At 39.8% G+C, this 15,592-nt stretch overlaps 1 protein-coding gene across 1 annotated transcript in view; it reads left to right on the top strand.

Annotated features, from left to right (window-relative positions):
• POLR1A (RNA polymerase I subunit A) overlaps positions 1 to 15,592 on the top strand; it is a 30,086-nt gene that overhangs the window by 9,680 nt on the left and 4,814 nt on the right. The window contains exons 13-31 of the mRNA XM_031588220.2: positions 779 to 1,033; positions 1,442 to 1,633; positions 1,962 to 2,105; positions 2,810 to 2,993; positions 4,245 to 4,327; positions 4,470 to 4,628; positions 4,942 to 5,040; positions 5,501 to 5,653; positions 6,180 to 6,262; positions 6,647 to 6,812; positions 7,259 to 7,480; positions 8,801 to 9,015; positions 9,645 to 9,812; positions 10,761 to 10,896; positions 11,398 to 11,555; positions 12,574 to 12,688; positions 13,267 to 13,386; positions 13,685 to 13,969; positions 14,935 to 15,135. Coding sequence (XP_031444080.2) covers positions 779 to 1,033; positions 1,442 to 1,633; positions 1,962 to 2,105; positions 2,810 to 2,993; positions 4,245 to 4,327; positions 4,470 to 4,628; positions 4,942 to 5,040; positions 5,501 to 5,653; positions 6,180 to 6,262; positions 6,647 to 6,812; positions 7,259 to 7,480; positions 8,801 to 9,015; positions 9,645 to 9,812; positions 10,761 to 10,896; positions 11,398 to 11,555; positions 12,574 to 12,688; positions 13,267 to 13,386; positions 13,685 to 13,969; positions 14,935 to 15,135 — 3,138 coding nt within the window. The remainder of the gene's footprint in view (positions 1 to 778; positions 1,034 to 1,441; positions 1,634 to 1,961; positions 2,106 to 2,809; positions 2,994 to 4,244; positions 4,328 to 4,469; positions 4,629 to 4,941; positions 5,041 to 5,500; positions 5,654 to 6,179; positions 6,263 to 6,646; positions 6,813 to 7,258; positions 7,481 to 8,800; positions 9,016 to 9,644; positions 9,813 to 10,760; positions 10,897 to 11,397; positions 11,556 to 12,573; positions 12,689 to 13,266; positions 13,387 to 13,684; positions 13,970 to 14,934; positions 15,136 to 15,592) is intronic.

Raw genomic sequence — 15,592 nt, 5'->3', positions numbered from 1 at the left:
GAGATTACTGCACCAGGGACTGCAAAATGGAGACCTTATTGCTCTCTATAACTACCTGAAGGGAGGTTGTAGCGAGCTGGGGGTCGGCCTCTTCTCTCGTGTAACTGGTGATAGGACTAGAGGGAATGGTTTCAAGCTTCGCCAGGGAAGATTCAGGCTGGATATTAGGAAATACTACTTCTCTGAAAGGGTGGTCAGGCACTGGAATGGGCTGCCCAGGGAGGTGGTGGAGTCACCGACCCTGGAGGTGTTCAAAGAACGTTTGGATGTTGTGTTGAGGGATATGGTTTAATGAGAACCATTGGTGACAGGTGAATGGTTGGACTGGATGATCTTATAGGTCTTTTCCAACCTTAGTGATTCTGTGATTCTGTGAAAATTGCATCAATCACAAATTCACACTTCTGTGACTTTTGGAGTTGTCAGTCCCCCGAACACAGTTTCATGTTGGCTGTTTTTATCAGGAGGATGACTTACAAAACAAATGGGAAAATGTAAGATTTTTTTTCATCATCTTTGATGCCTGTATTGCCAAGGAGGAGGAGAGGTTGATGGGATATGGCTTGAATGTTGTTACCTTGGATTGATCACTGTGGTTTGTGGGTGTTAATGGAGTACACGCAATCTTAGAATGCGGTTAGGTGGAGAGCAGAGAGATTTGAGAGCAAGTAGTTTTGTTTCATTCTCTTAAAACTTCAGCACAGACTGCTAATACTAAAAGGAAAGTGTTTGGGATACACATGTATTTTCAGAGATAGTGACAAAAATCCTCTTGCAGGTTTGCCGTCATATTAAAAGTGGAGATGTCCTGTTACTGAACCGCCAGCCCACTCTTCATAGACCCTCCATCCAAGCTCACCGGGCCAGAATCCTGCCTGGAGAGAAGGTGCTGAGGCTGCACTATGCCAACTGCAAGGCATACAATGCTGATTTTGATGGTGATGAAATGAACGCCCATTTCCCACAGAATGAGCTGGGTAGGGCAGAGGCCTACACCTTAGCCTTTACTGATGAACAGTATCTAGTTCCAAAGGTAAATAAAACTTCTTCCCACGTGAAATTACATTGTTTAAAATATTTTGTTGCTGTTTTCTCTAAGGATAAATGAGATTAAATTTGTTCTTTGTGGGGTTTGTTTTAATTCTTAGTTCCTTTTCTGTCTCTGTTTGTTGCCGAAGGTGCTATTTCCCTCACAGATTCTTGTTTAGGCACTGTTACTTGCTTCTCATCTTCCCTAGCCCTGCTGTTCTCCTTGTTTAGGTAGCACCCATCACATCTAAACAATCTCATTCTTTATCACTCTCAACATCCAGAAGAGTTTTACTGTGGGGAAGTGTTCTTCAGAAATAACTTTGGTGCTTTAATTCAGCTGCACTAACTCTGGGAACTGCTAACACTTGACTTATTATCCCCAAATCCTTTTTCTTCCAAATTTCTGTAGGATGGCAAACCACTTCCTGGATTGATCCAGGACCACATGATTTCTGGAGTCAGCATGACAACCCGGGGCTGCTTTTTCACAAGAGAGCAATATATGGAGCTTGTTTATCGAGGACTAACAGACAAGAAAGGAAGAATTAAAACCTTTCCTCCTGCCATTATGAAACCACAACGATTATGGACAGGAAAGCAGGTAGTCATAATTTATTGGGGTAAAGAATGCTGTTTGTTCCAAAGTAAGCAGAACACTAATATTAAGAGCAGTGCTGCGAGAGCTGATGAAAAGCTGGATCCTATTGTCTAAGCAACACCGTACAGATCTTGGTGAATGTTCCAACTGGATCTGCAAGAGTATCTTTTCATTTAAAAAGCATACTCTGTCTTGTAAGCATTAGATTTTTAAGCTTTTAAAGATTTGCTTCTATGCATAGAACATTGTTTTTCTCCTGCTTGCCAAATTCTTTACACCGAGAAGGAAATAGGGGGAACAAATAACTCTTGCTGTTTCTGCTGTTTTATAGGTTGTTTCTACATTGTTAATAAATATCATCCCAGAAAACTATGTCCCACTGAATTTGACTGGGAAAGCTAAGATAGGTGGGAAAGCCTGGATGAAGGGACCTGCAAACAGATGTTTAAATCTTGACTCAATGTGTGAGTCTCAGGTATGCTGGTGGCTGGGCTGGGAAGCATTTTAATGTAAATGTGTATAGAGTAGAGGAATGAGAAGGGAAAGCAGAAGGATGATAAAGTTAACAACAGACATTTAAAGATATTTACTGCCCGAAGGTAGAGGTTGGAGGGTAGGCCTGGGTGTCAAGAGAAACTCTTCTGATCCTGATTGATGCAGACTCCATCTTGTTTTGTTGGACCACATCTTCATTGTCTTATTTTATAAGTTGAGAAATATAGGTGGTATTAGAGGTTTTTTTTTTTTTCTGCTGTAAAGACTGCAGCCTTCCAGTATTTAAAGGAAGATTATAAATGGGAGGGAAATCAACTCTTTACACAGGTAGGTAGTGATATTGAAAAAGGGAGAGTGTTCTTAAACTAAAAGAGGGGAGATTTAGATTAGATGCCAAGGGAAATTTTTCACTGAGAGGATTGTGAGGCACTGGAACAAGCTCTCCAGAGATGCAGTGGGTGCTCCATCCCCAGAGCCAAGCTGGATGGGGCCCTGGGCAGCCTGATCTGGTGTTTGATGTAGCAGACAGCAACCCTGCCACAACAGGGGGGTTGGAACTAGGTAATCTTTGAGGTCCCTTCCAACCCATGCCATTCTATGATAAGTAGGTAACATTGGTCAATATATTTTTCCTTTCACCAGTTGGTGGTGGTGTTCTTCCTGAATAGCTGTTTTCTTTTTCAGGTTATTATTAGAGGTGGGGAATTACTTTGTGGTGTGCTGGACAAAGCTCATTTTGGCAGCTCTGCCTATGGCCTAGTCCACTGCTGCTATGAAATCTATGGGGGTGAAACCAGTGGAAAAGTGCTAACGTGTCTGGGACGCCTCTTTACTGCTTATCTGCAGCTCTACAGGGGATTTACAATGGGTGAGTATCACAAGGACTTATCCACTACTGCACTGCACTGCAGAACCTCGTGAGATGTAAAGCAAACATTGTTGGGCAGAATACATGTCAGGAGTTCTGTAAATAGTTTCATGAGACACTGTCTTTGAGTAGGACCACTGTCTAGCAACCTCTTTTTTTTTTTTTTTCCCCCCCTCCTTATTTTAATATAGCTGAGCTTTTAAGAATAAAGTATAACCTTGAGTATGTCCTTTTAAATTCTCTCATCTGTCCTGCCTAATCAAAATGGGTAGAGTGTTGTGTATAAACTTTGATTAGATACAGTCTCTTATGAGCCTGTATGCTATTTTTTACTTCAGTGGTTGCATATAAACCATAAAAACTGATGAGTGAACTGGGAGGACCTTGAGGGGTTCTTAAGGTCTTGCATATCTCACTTAACTGTAAATCTTTTGGTAAATATTTGACTTTCATTAGAGCTTTGCCAACTCATACAAAAACGCAATTGGTTGTGAATAAAAAAATTGACCCTCACTCTGTTTTCTTGCAATAGTTCAAATGCTTCGAAGGGTTGTGTAGAGCTTTGCAAGGTGTTCTTATATGAATGCATTGCAGTATTAAATTTAAGGGTTAAATTCACTGGAGCAAGGGTACAAAAACTACTTTGACAGAGTTAGTGAGCAAAGATCATTAGGTAATTAAAACATCAGAAAAAGATTAATGAGTCTGGAGCAGGAGAGTAAGCGTCTAGAGAAGGTGAGATGATTCAGGACTGAACAAAGTGAGATGCTGAGATGAGCAACGTTCAAAAGGGAATAGTGTAGAAGAGACAAAGTTGTAACAGGAGGAGGAGAGGAGGGTCTGGACACTGAAGATGCTGGGATACGTAATGGTGCCATAGCACCTTTGCTTTGTTCACACTTCTAAAATTCTACATAGTAAAGCATCCCACTTGTCCCCTCAGCTGTTGTACATATAATTTATTCTGAGAGAAATTTCTGGGACTCTGCTCAAAGCAAGTCCTGCCAGGTGAGCTTGTGCAGGGCTGTCTCCTGTTAGGAACATCTCCAGGGGCAGTGATTCTACAGTCTCTCTTAGCCAGCATTTAATCTTATGCATCTTTAAAAGCTAAATAAATGCATCTCTTTCGGTCTCTCTTCATCCATTATGTGTTCTAGACACTTAAGTGACCATTTCTGGTGATTTCTGCAGGAAGTGGTGAATACTTTCTCAGTTCTTTTTTGGTCACTGTGGTCTATCTGTCTTTAACAGGGATTGAGGATATCTTGGTTAAACCTGAAGCAGACCGTAAAAGACACAAAATCATCAGAAGGTCAAACCAGTGTGGTATTGAAGTAAGTCTGTTTCACATAACTTTTTTCCCAATGATTTAAAAATTTAGAAATTCTGCCCTATGTAATTATTGGCTTGACACCTAAAAAAAAAAAAAAAACCAAACCCAAAACCAACCAAACAAAAAAAGTCTTTTACTTTCAGGTTGTTAGAGCAGCTCTTAATTTGCCAGAAACAGCATCATGTGAAGATGTCCAAGGGAAATGGCAGGATGCCCATCTCTGCAAAGACCAGAGAGATTTTAACGTGGTTGACCTGAAATTCAAGGAGGAAGTAAACAATTACAACAATGAAGTTAACAAGGTTGGCATCGAGGCATCTGTATATACTAATTTTGTTTAGAGCCCTTCTGTTTAAGTTAATGTCATGTTGATGCAGGGTGATAGACTGTTCTGGAGGCTGAAGCTTTCCATCTGTCTCCAGCATGAGGCTTCACATACCACCTTCCCAGAGCACCTCAGCCTTCTCCTTCCTGAATGAGATATTCAGAACGCTTTTAAAATTATAAACAGGCATGTCTGCAGTCAGTTTTTGCTTTGCTTTCAACAGGAATTAATTGTGTTTATTATTTTATTAGTAATAGGCTTTTTTTCCCCTCACCACACCCCAACTATAGGTTTGCATGCCATTTGGTCTGCATAGGAGCTTTCCAGAGAACAATTTGCAATTGATGGTACAGTCAGGAGCCAAAGGATCCACTGTAAATACAGTACAGGTAATGACAGTCATAATTCTTAGCAGCTATGTACATTGATATAATTTTTCAGTAATGTGCATTCTAGTACAAGTTATTCTGTGGCTATCTAATAGCAGTGCAAATGTTTATTGTGGGCCTTGGAAATTGCAGTAATGTAGGGACCAGAATATTTACAGTATTTTAGTTTCACATGTATTTGTATTGAAATATTTATACAGAATGAGAGTGGAAGTGTTGATTCAAGTCAAGATGTTGGAATAACTTTATTTAAAAAGACCAGATATGATCTACATGCCTTTGCTCCCATCATTAGCAAGAACCTTCACTGAACGTTTCAGCATTTAATTAAAGAACAGTTAGTGGATGAGTAATTTTTCTTTTTGATATGTTTTCAAGGAAAAAATATTTCACTTACATGAGCAAAAGTTGATGGGGGAAAAAAATGACGTTTCCTTTTTTCCTTCCTGTTCAAATGTAGATTTCTTGTTTGCTGGGCCAGATTGAGTTGGAAGGTCGAAGGCCCCCGCTGATGCCGTCTGGCAAATCTCTGCCGTGTTTCCAACCTTATGATTTTTCCCCTAGCTCAGGAGGATTTGTGACTGGCAGATTTCTCACTGGGATCAAACCTTCTGTGAGTTTAATATGCCTTCTGCTTTGTAGTGGACATGCTGTAAATCATGGCTTGAAACAGTGATTGAGCACCTGGTGGGAAGGCAGGGCCAACACAGGGGAGCTCAGGTGCAAGCAAAGCACCTGAGTGACTGTAAGGGGTGGAGCCAGGATCCATCCCTTCCCAGATCTCGTTTAAGGGTTGGCAGTAGAGGTGAGGGCATCTCTTGTTGGAGATCCCTGCCTACCTGAAGTCTTCCAAAAGTAAGCAGCTCTTCTCCTTCATTTCTGTATCTGTGCTGCTGTATTTGGACTTGTTCTCATTTGCTATAGCCAAAGACTTTGCCACCCTGCTGTTATCATGCCATTATAACATTACATGCTTATACTGGAATTTATATAGATCTTGCTATTGTAGGGGTTTCTGCAATTACAAATAAATCAACTATGTGCACTGTGCTTTCAAATATAGCTTTTCAGAAAGGTATGAATTACCAGCCTTGCTGTACCTGTCAGCAGAATGCTCATGGGGTTGCTCTTGTGTTTAGGAATTCTTCTTTCACTGCATGGCTGGCAGGGAAGGTCTTGTGGATACAGCTGTCAAAACCAGCCGTTCTGGGTACCTACAAAGGTAAGAGAAGTTATTCTGGATCCTAATCCAGGCCATGTCTGTAGTATGTATAAGATGGAACTTCTGAATTATTTTAGAGATAGTGAGGGGTCCTGAGGGAGGACTCCTGCCTCCTTGAACGCAGCTAATTCAGTGTGATGATGGAAATAGAAAAAAAAATTGCTTTTTCATTGTAAGATCCAAGGAAATTGCCAGAGAAACGTGCAGGAAGCTTTTCAGTATCATGACATCTGCATGTCATGTCTGTAGGAATTTTTTTTCTAAGGTTCCTGTCAAGTCCTTAAATGCACTTAAGGTTTTAATGGAAACAGTGTTTTTTCATGTTAGGGTTATATCATCCTTATTACTTTGTAGCCTCAATATTTGTTTTCTCCTTTGGGACAGGTGTATCATAAAGCATTTGGAAGGGCTGGTGGTTCAGTATGACCTGACTGTACGGGACAGCGATGGCAGTGTGGTGCAATTTCTGTATGGAGAAGATGGGCTTGATATCCCTAAAACTCAGTTCTTGCAAGCCGAGCAGTTTCCTTTCATTGCTGATAACTATGAGGTAGAACACCTAAATGTTAATTTTGTGGTGTAAATAGACTGAAATGCATGGTTAATATCGAGCTCATCTCTTAGTGAGGTAGTGGCACAGCTGTGTGTCACTGCCAGACCTATGCTGTGTTTTATTTACCACTGTATTTGAAATACAGAAGTGACTGTTAAGTTTTACTGTCTCTTCTAATACTGCACTTGAATTCATATCAACAGAGATGATGTTTTTGCTGAGGTTATCACAGTTGATGACTTCCTTTTTTTGGTGTCATTTCAGTCACTACTTACTGAAGAGTGGTATTAGTCACATAAAGATGTATGGACTTGAAAATTGTTTTACAGCAGCAGAACATTTTGAGTTGCAGTAGATGACCTATTCATCTTTTCAGCTTGATGACCTTTTCAGCTAATGCAAGTTTAGAAATTGGAGTAATCCCACAGGTAACTTTCTTCTAGGTGATCCAGAAGACAAATCATCTGAACGAAGCCTTAGCAAGGATGGAGTCACACCAAGCGAAGCAGCAGTTTAAAGCCATCAGAAAGTGGTGGGCCAGGCACCAAAACTCTGTGCAGAGAGAAGGAGGTTTTCTGTTGTTTTCTCAAAAGAAAATGGCAAGTGTAAAGACACAAACCTCAGGAGGAGAAAGCAAAAATGGAAGAGATCCTGCTACTTTACAGGTAACACAGAAGCAGTTGAATTGACCTAGCCATTAAAAAAGCAAAACAAAGGAAAAGAAAAAAAGAATGCAGAATCCAGTGGTTTATTTTTTTTGTCCCTATGTGTCTCACAGGTAACTTTCCCAGGTTTTGAAGGGATCAGCTGTGTGGGTAATGAAGCTGAGATTAATTTATTGCTACTTAAAGTCTTTAGGCCCATGAGCTAGAGCAGAGGCCAAAACCTCTCAGGTAAAACTGGTTTTAGGAAACAGCCTGTGGCTGTTGCAAAGAATATAGCTCTCAAGCCAGCCCTGTCTACTGTTTCAAGTGTGCTTATATACTCTTGTACGTCAGGACACTGATTTGTATGTTATTGCTTCTACTGAATGAATGTATGACCATGAAATCCAAACAGGTACTACTTCTCAGCCGTATTTTCACAAGGAATTTGTCCTGGTACAATGTGGACAGTTCATACAGAACTCCAAACTGAAGGTGTTACGATATAACTTCCGTTAGCTTGGCTGCACATGTCACTAGGATGTTTACTCAGCTGTGCTGTTGGTTTGGTTTTTTTTTTTGTTGCTCTTGGTGTGTCTAATGACATCTAGATCAGTTTGACTTGAGGATTCATGCATTTGTTTTTTTCCTTCCTTCAACAGGTAAATAGTTGTAGACAAATACTATCAGTATATAAGCTCAAAGCTCAGTGTGCAGACTACCACATGACAAGCTAATTTCTCTTCATAAAACAAAAAGCTTGTAAAACACATATATTTAGCTCATTCTCTTTTTTTTCTTCAAGTCTGTTAACTTTTTCCTCTATTAAATGTAACATTTGAAATGTGACTTGAAAAACTGGCCAACTGAAGAATAGAAATAAGACAGATCAACATATATAATTAAGATACAAGCCACATTTAAGGTCAGTGTTGAAATCATAAGTGCAGACTAATTTAAAAAGGAAAAGCTCCTTTGTTTGTCAACTTGGGGCAGGTGAGTCAGCTAGCAGTAAAGATTTATGTACCTCAAGAGGTTTCACTTCAAAGTTAAAAGCATTCTTAACTCTGTTTCACTGGTTTCTGAAGCAGTTAGTATGGATAGGCAATCTATTTCAAGTGCGTAAAGAACCTTGAAGACATTTAGGATCAAAAGTGTGAGTATCATAAAATGGAGAATAGTGTATTTGTTGTTGAGTTGTTCTTCACTGTGTGTTACATACAGCCTTAAGTGTTCTGTGGATAAGCTTTTATTCCCTTGCTAGATTGCTGGTGGAAGTGGCATTATTTTCTTTTGGTCTTGTTGTGGCTTAACCAACCTGCTTAAAAATTCTCTCTTTAGTTATTGAAGATGTGGTATGAACTAGATGAGAAGAAACGAAGAAAGTATCTAAAGAAGGCAAATAAGTGTCCTGACCCAAGTCTTGCTGTTTGGCGTCCAGATTCCTACTTTGCATCTGTGTCAGAAACGTTTGAAAATGGAGTTGAAGATTATATCAACAAACGAGAAAGTAAGAAGGGAGGAGATTGCATGCAACCAGCACTTTCTTCTGATAGGTAATAACTTCTGTGCTTGCTCCTTTGCTGAGACATTAAAAATATTTCTCTTTTTGGACTGAGTTGGCTAACAGTGAGAAGTCTTTATCAACTCTTGGTTTTGTTGTGACCTTTGTGAAGCAAATGTTGTGGGTTTCAGAATGGTTCCTGAAAGCCATGTTTGTGTAGTGTATCGTGGAGAGGGGTTCGGGTTATCAGTTCCTTCCAAGCCTTCATGCTGGTAAGGACTTTGGTAAAGGCTTCATGGAGTAACAGCAGCATCTTTGTGTTCTACGTATGAAATAATACTTCACAGTTACAGTTAAAAATGAAAATGTGCTCTTGCCACATCCCGGAGTTAGTGAGAGAGTAGAGATAAGGAAGTCAATAGATTTTTGTTTGATAACATGAGAATTAACAGTAGAAGTAAAATATCAGTTGCCTGGGCCCTTGTTTTGTGTTAATGGGGTGTATTTCTCAAATTAGATGAGGATATCTAGTTTTATGGCTTCTGAAAGGGATCTATCCAAAGGCTACCAAGAGAAATTGGCTGGAAGAGCTTCATTAGCTTCAGCCCTGTTTTGGGCTATACAGAGTTCTTTATTTTGTACTCGTTGAACTTATATCTCTGCTTATGTCATGTCTTTCAGATTAAGGGATTTGTTATATTTGAAGTGGCAACGGTCTCTTTGTGACCCAGGAGAAGCTGTGGGTCTTCTTGCAGCTCAGAGTATTGGGGAGCCTTCCACACAGATGACTCTGAACACCTTCCATTTTGCTGGCAGAGGTGAAATGAATGTCACGTTGGGTATTCCAAGGTGAGAAACCTGTGTTCTCCTTGGATCCTTAGCTATTTTTGGCACTTTAGTAGTTTTCTGTCTTAATGGCAGGGATGTGTAATCTTCAGAGCAAATGATAAATCAGTTTATTGTGTATTTTCAGAAATACTTCAACTCTTTACAGTTTTGTGGCTTTTGTTTCACTTTCCAGAAACTAAATAACTAGAGAGGTCCTTTACCCTTCCCTGGTTTATAACAAATGGCTTGTTTCTGTATTTTATTCACTACAGTATAGCCCTAAGGCAACCATGCTTTGTAGATTTGCTCTTTGCCTCACCTTACTTTCCCCTATTAACTTTTAAACCTGTTTGTCTTTTTATTAAAATAAATAAAAATCACTGTAAACAATGACAAAATCTTGCAGGTTTAGAATTGCCATCACCTAGGCAGAAAGGGACCTGGCTGATAGCATCGAGGTTTCTCCTGGCACTTCTGTTTGCTGGCAGTGACTCTGCCAGCATGCACATATACCAGCCAATCATTTTTTAATAGTGCAGATACTAACCCTGGCCTTGTGCATGAGACTGATGTCTTAGGTGGCAGATGGTTGTGTTACTTCAGTGAAGCAGAGGAGGGGGAGAAGGCAAGAGGAGAATACGTTATGCATTTGTAGGAAGCAGGCTTCATTAGTTCTTTTCTGGGAACAACTTATCTCTGGTTTCTTCCCGTAATTGGAATGATAATCTAATGGAATCAGTAGAGCTGCAGTTGTGCTGTGCCGTATGAGGAACCAAGGAAGTGCAAAAGAGTGCTGCAGTGGTAACCACAGCTCTTGATATGTATGGTTTTGGTGAGACTGGCAGTCGCTGCATGCTGGCTTATTAAATAAACGTGCTGCTGCCTGCTGTCTTATTAAATGAAAGAGATGTTGATTTGATTGCATAGTGCTTCTATTGCTTAATTTGAAAAACTATTCTTTGTTTAAAGGTTGCGGGAGATCTTGATGGTAGCCAGTGCAAATATTAAAACACCAATGATGAGTGTTCCTGTGCTCAATACCAAGAAAGCTCACAAGAAGGTGAAACAGCTCAAGAAACAGCTCACAAGAGTGTGCTTAGCTGAGGTGAGCCACCTATGCAGTGTATCCTTTGAAAATCTGCACATCAGATACAGATATGCTGAAGTCTGTTCAATTCTGAGGTCCATCTTTTCTTAGGGGTGCAGTCTTTTCTGTGCTCTCCTGCATTCTCTGTCTTTTGTGTTGCTTCTTCCAGTCAGAAGGCAGTGATGATAGAGTCAACTCTGCTAAAATACTGGTTGTTTTCAATGACCAAGGAACAGAGGTCAATAAACTGAAGCTGTTGGCCCACTGAGCGTGGGCTCTAGTGAAAAAGTGGGACAAGGGATCAAACTGTTCTCCTAGTATTGTCTAAATCAATCTTTGGCAGGAGTTGAGACCAAAAAGAATGCATGAAGTGGAGTCCTCTTCCCCAGGAGCTGCCACAAAGCCCGCAGGAAAGTTTTTCAATTAATCTTGTGTAATTCAGGTCCCATATGGAAAGCATTGGAGTTGCAGGAAGTAAATAAGGTTCTTTCACCAAGACAGACTTCTTGCTACTTGTAGGTATTGCAGAAAGTTGAGTTGGAGGAATCCCTGCACTTAAAGAACAAGGAGAACAGCCATCGCCTCTACAAAATCAAATTCTGCTTCTTGCCCCACAAATACTATCGAGAGGAGAAGTGTGTGAAGCCCAGGGACATCTTACACTTCATGGAAACAAGGTTAGTTTGCTTTCACATGCTTTCCTGTTTCTCTTCTCTTGACCTTCTGTGGGCTCTAAGGATCATTGCATGTTTGTTATTTCCACTGCTGTGGTTTTCAGTGCAGAAGGGTCCTGAAGATGTGCTAGCAGAAGCATCTACACAGCTGCTTTTTGTCTTGAGCAAACCTGGGTATCAATGGCAGGATGGTATCACTGTGCAGGATTCTATTGAGGTAGACCAGGGATGACTGATTTTTTTTTTTTTTTTTTTTCTTGCCTGGACCATATTGAGTGAAGAGGAATTGTCTTGGGCTGTGTATAAAATACATAGTTAATGTATATAGGTAACAAAACAAAAAGAGCAATAAAAGCATAAAACTTGTTTGGACAAGTGAGGTAACTTTATGTGAGAAGAGCCTATGCAAGCAGCATCACATTCCTTACCTTTGGTGCTGAACTGTTTATTTTCAATGTGCTTAAAGTATCGCTTGGTGCTGTCACTGAGCTTAAATAAACCTTGTGATTTTTGTTGTTGTTTGTTCTTTAAAAATTGAAAAGAGTGAGGGCTTCATTTGTTGGTTTTTGTTGTTGTCCAGGCCATGTGTTCATGCTGAGTTACTTCATTTAACAATTTTGCTTGTTGGTTTAAAAATAAAAAAATAAAATCTCAGTGGTGGCCTGAATTTTATATCCAGGTAAGCTTAAATCATAAGCTTTTGGGGTGCATGGCTACATTCATAGAATCATAGAATGGCCTGGGTTGAAAAGGACCATAATGATCATGTAGTTTCAACCTTCCTGCTATGTGCAGGGTTGCCAACCATTGTAAGAGATTTGATACCAAATTTTTACTCCCAAGGAAATGGGGAAGGGCCAAGCAGAAAAGTGATTTGCCTTACCCTAAAAATATTTTTGCATCCACCAGAGAATTATGTCCTATCAGAAGTTGACTGGAGTCTTAAGTTATATTCGTTTTATGTCAACTTAAAATCATAGTGTAGCTGAGGTTGGGCATTTGGGGTTGCTTCTTCTTTCAGGTTCTTTAAAATTTTCCTGGAAGCCATCAGAAGGAAGCGTGCAAAGATGTCATCTTTTACTGAAGTCAGTACTCGCAAAGCAACTCGTAAAGATGTAGAAGATGTTGGAGACAAGGTACATAAGGAAAACATAACCTTAGCTCAGTACTTCACTTCTTTATCTGTTTTTGAGAACCAGAATTTGGAAAAGTCTGTTTTGATAAGACCCTAAATGTGTGAATACAAAAATAGTTATTATTAATAAGTTAATTATTTTCTTTATGCATAAATTATCTTTGTGTTCTCTTAACTACTTCCTTATTAATTTTGTTGTAGATAAAATCCTCATTTACTTAAGACTGTACTCTGAGAATGCATATTTGTTTTAGGTTCAGCGAGACAAAAGCTTACTGTTCTCCCAGAATGAGATCCTGTCACAGAACTGCTTGCCAATACCTTTGGGGAAAGATTTGTTTGCTGAAGAGCTTTTGCATGCTTCTGTCACTTCTTTCTCAATAAGGGCTGTCATATTAACAGAGCAATAGCTTATGTATTGTAGAATTTGTTCTTTAATGTTAAGGAAGGAATGTCCACCTTAAAGATGGACAGCGGATTGCTAAATTACAGATGTATTGCTAAAGGCTTCCGATGGATTTCATGCATTCCAGCAGAGTCAGTCTGATTCTGATTATCTCATTTATTATGGATTTCTAGGCACAAAATAATCAAGAAGCTCCAGAAGGTGAGGAAGAAGAAAAGATTGTTGATGCAGAACCTGATGAAGGGGATGGTGATGCTACAGAAGCAAAAATGAGGAGGAACCAGGAAGAAGAGGTAATGACTTCATAGGTGCTCAGCACTGTGCTTTATTTCTATTTCCTCTGCCTTGATCTGCATAGGCAGGAAAATTTCCATCGAAGCAAACTCCAAAGCTATGATTCTATGATAAGTAGAGACTGAACTGCATGTGCTGCATTATTCTCTTTACAACAGCTATGCTTTCATTGTGCCATATGGTACAGGCAAGGTACAGGCAAGGTACTGCCAAGAAGGTTTATGCATAAAATTGCTTCATGTGTTTTGTTTCCTTGTGTGTTCTGTCTCAGGTAAGTGCCTCATTATTTCTTTGTAGGTTGATTATGAGAGTGAAGAAGAGAATGGGGAAGAAAATAATGCTGAGAATCCAGAAGATGAAGAGGGTGAATCAGAAAAGGAAGAGAGGGCCCAAGATGCTGATGAAGAAGATCAAAATGAAGCAGATGGTGATCATTCTCAACACCTTTCCTTTATGTCTCAGACTAAAAAAGACAGAGCTCAATTACTTAAGTCAGCAGAGGTGCGAGTAAATGCAGTTGTGGACAGCCACCCATCTATACAGGACTACACGTTTGATACTGAAAATGAACTTTGGTGTGAGGTAAGGTGGTGGTACTTGGAAGCATCTGTGTGGTTGCACAGTGATTGCTTGTAGCTCTTGTAACGTGCATTGAAAAAATGAAGTCTGTGCTTCAGTACAAGTGTACTTAATACCATTTTTAGCAACCCTCTGACTTACAGAGCCCCCGATGAAACTTTTATTTCTTTTAATGACAACTGATGAGTTTATGTTGTTTTAATCCTGGTGGGGGGAAAAAAATTGGCTGGACTGCTGAAAGAATGAGGATGTGTCTACAAGGCAGGAAGGGAGTTTCATTGGAAAGCACATTTATCCATAGAGGACTCTAGAATAAATAAAGCTGGAGTTCTGTAACTTTGTGATACAATAGTAAGAAGGGACAGGAATTCGTGATCAAATGCAACAGTGGCAGCTGGAAAAATCTAGCAGGAGCGTGAATTTCATATATCCAGAAACATCTTCCTCTCCTTATTTTTAAAACTCTTTCAACACTTCTAGAAATAAAACTTCCTGTTTCTTATCTAACCAGTTATTTTTATACTGGCTGCCTCTCTCAGTTCTGCTCCTATATCCTTCCTCCCAAAAAGCCATCCAGCAACAGTCTGTCTTTGACCTCAGCTGTGACTCATCAGCCATCCCAGTGCTGTGAAACTATAAGAAGATGCAACAAAATCAAACAAGTTGCAGGCACTGAGAAACTTGCACAGTCCTCCTGCATAGTGGAAGATGGAAGGGAAAAAGTCTAGCCATCTTCAAAAAAAAAAAAAAAAAGAAAAGAAATTAGTATAAGCTGTGAGGGCTTTAAAGCAACGTGAATAAATGGCTGGGATGCAGCATTTGTGTTGGCGTTGCTCAGCTGTAATTCAAGTTAGACATTTTTGTTCCCAAACATGCAATTTGGATAATCCCACTTGGCTGCTTTTTGCCTGAAAAGGAAGCAGGCTGGTTGTTGAGCATAAACACTGTGTTGTTTTTTTTCTTTTTAGGTTTCATTGACGCTTCCATTGATGAAGGTGTACTTTGATATCTCCTCTTTGCTTCTTTCTCTCACACGAAACACAGTCATACATGAAGTGAAGGGGATCACGCGATGCCTGTTGAATGAAAGTACCAATGAGAAAGGAGAGAAAGAACTCATTCTGCAGACTGAAGGGATAAATCTTGCAGAGATGTTCAGATATGCTGATGTATGTAATCTGTGCGTAATCCTGAACTTGAATGGTCCTTTGTGTTCTAGGGAGAGGTGGTGGATGATGGGTGCCATTTAAGCTTAGCAGGGTTGGTGTATAGTCTCCTCAGCTCTTAAGCTCTCTTTTTTCTGCTTTTTTTTTTCCCAGATGTGTTCAGAGCTCATCAGAGTCTTTCCTCAAGGGTTGATTATAAATCGTTTTTTTGTGCAGCAGCCCAGGATCTAATGACAGATAATTCCACACTGTGCTTGTAACTGTCTTTATAAATGTTACTTGAGGGAGTTCTTCCATTTAAATGAATTGCAGTACTTGGAGATGAATTGTTCTGTTATGCCATCTAGCCCATAATTCTACAAATAGAGGATTGTTTTATGCTACATCTTTTCTACTGCTTTTGTTCTGGCTGGCTGAGACATTGCTTGCAAGACTTTACCATGTCCTGCTGCTGGAAATG

Source organism: Phasianus colchicus, chromosome 4 (genome assembly GCF_987193195.1).
Source record: "Phasianus colchicus chromosome 4, bPhaCol1.hap1.1, whole genome shotgun sequence".
In the NCBI taxonomy this organism is placed as follows: Eukaryota; Metazoa; Chordata; class Aves; order Galliformes; family Phasianidae; genus Phasianus; species Phasianus colchicus.
This window is presented reverse-complemented; position numbering and strand designations above follow the sequence as displayed.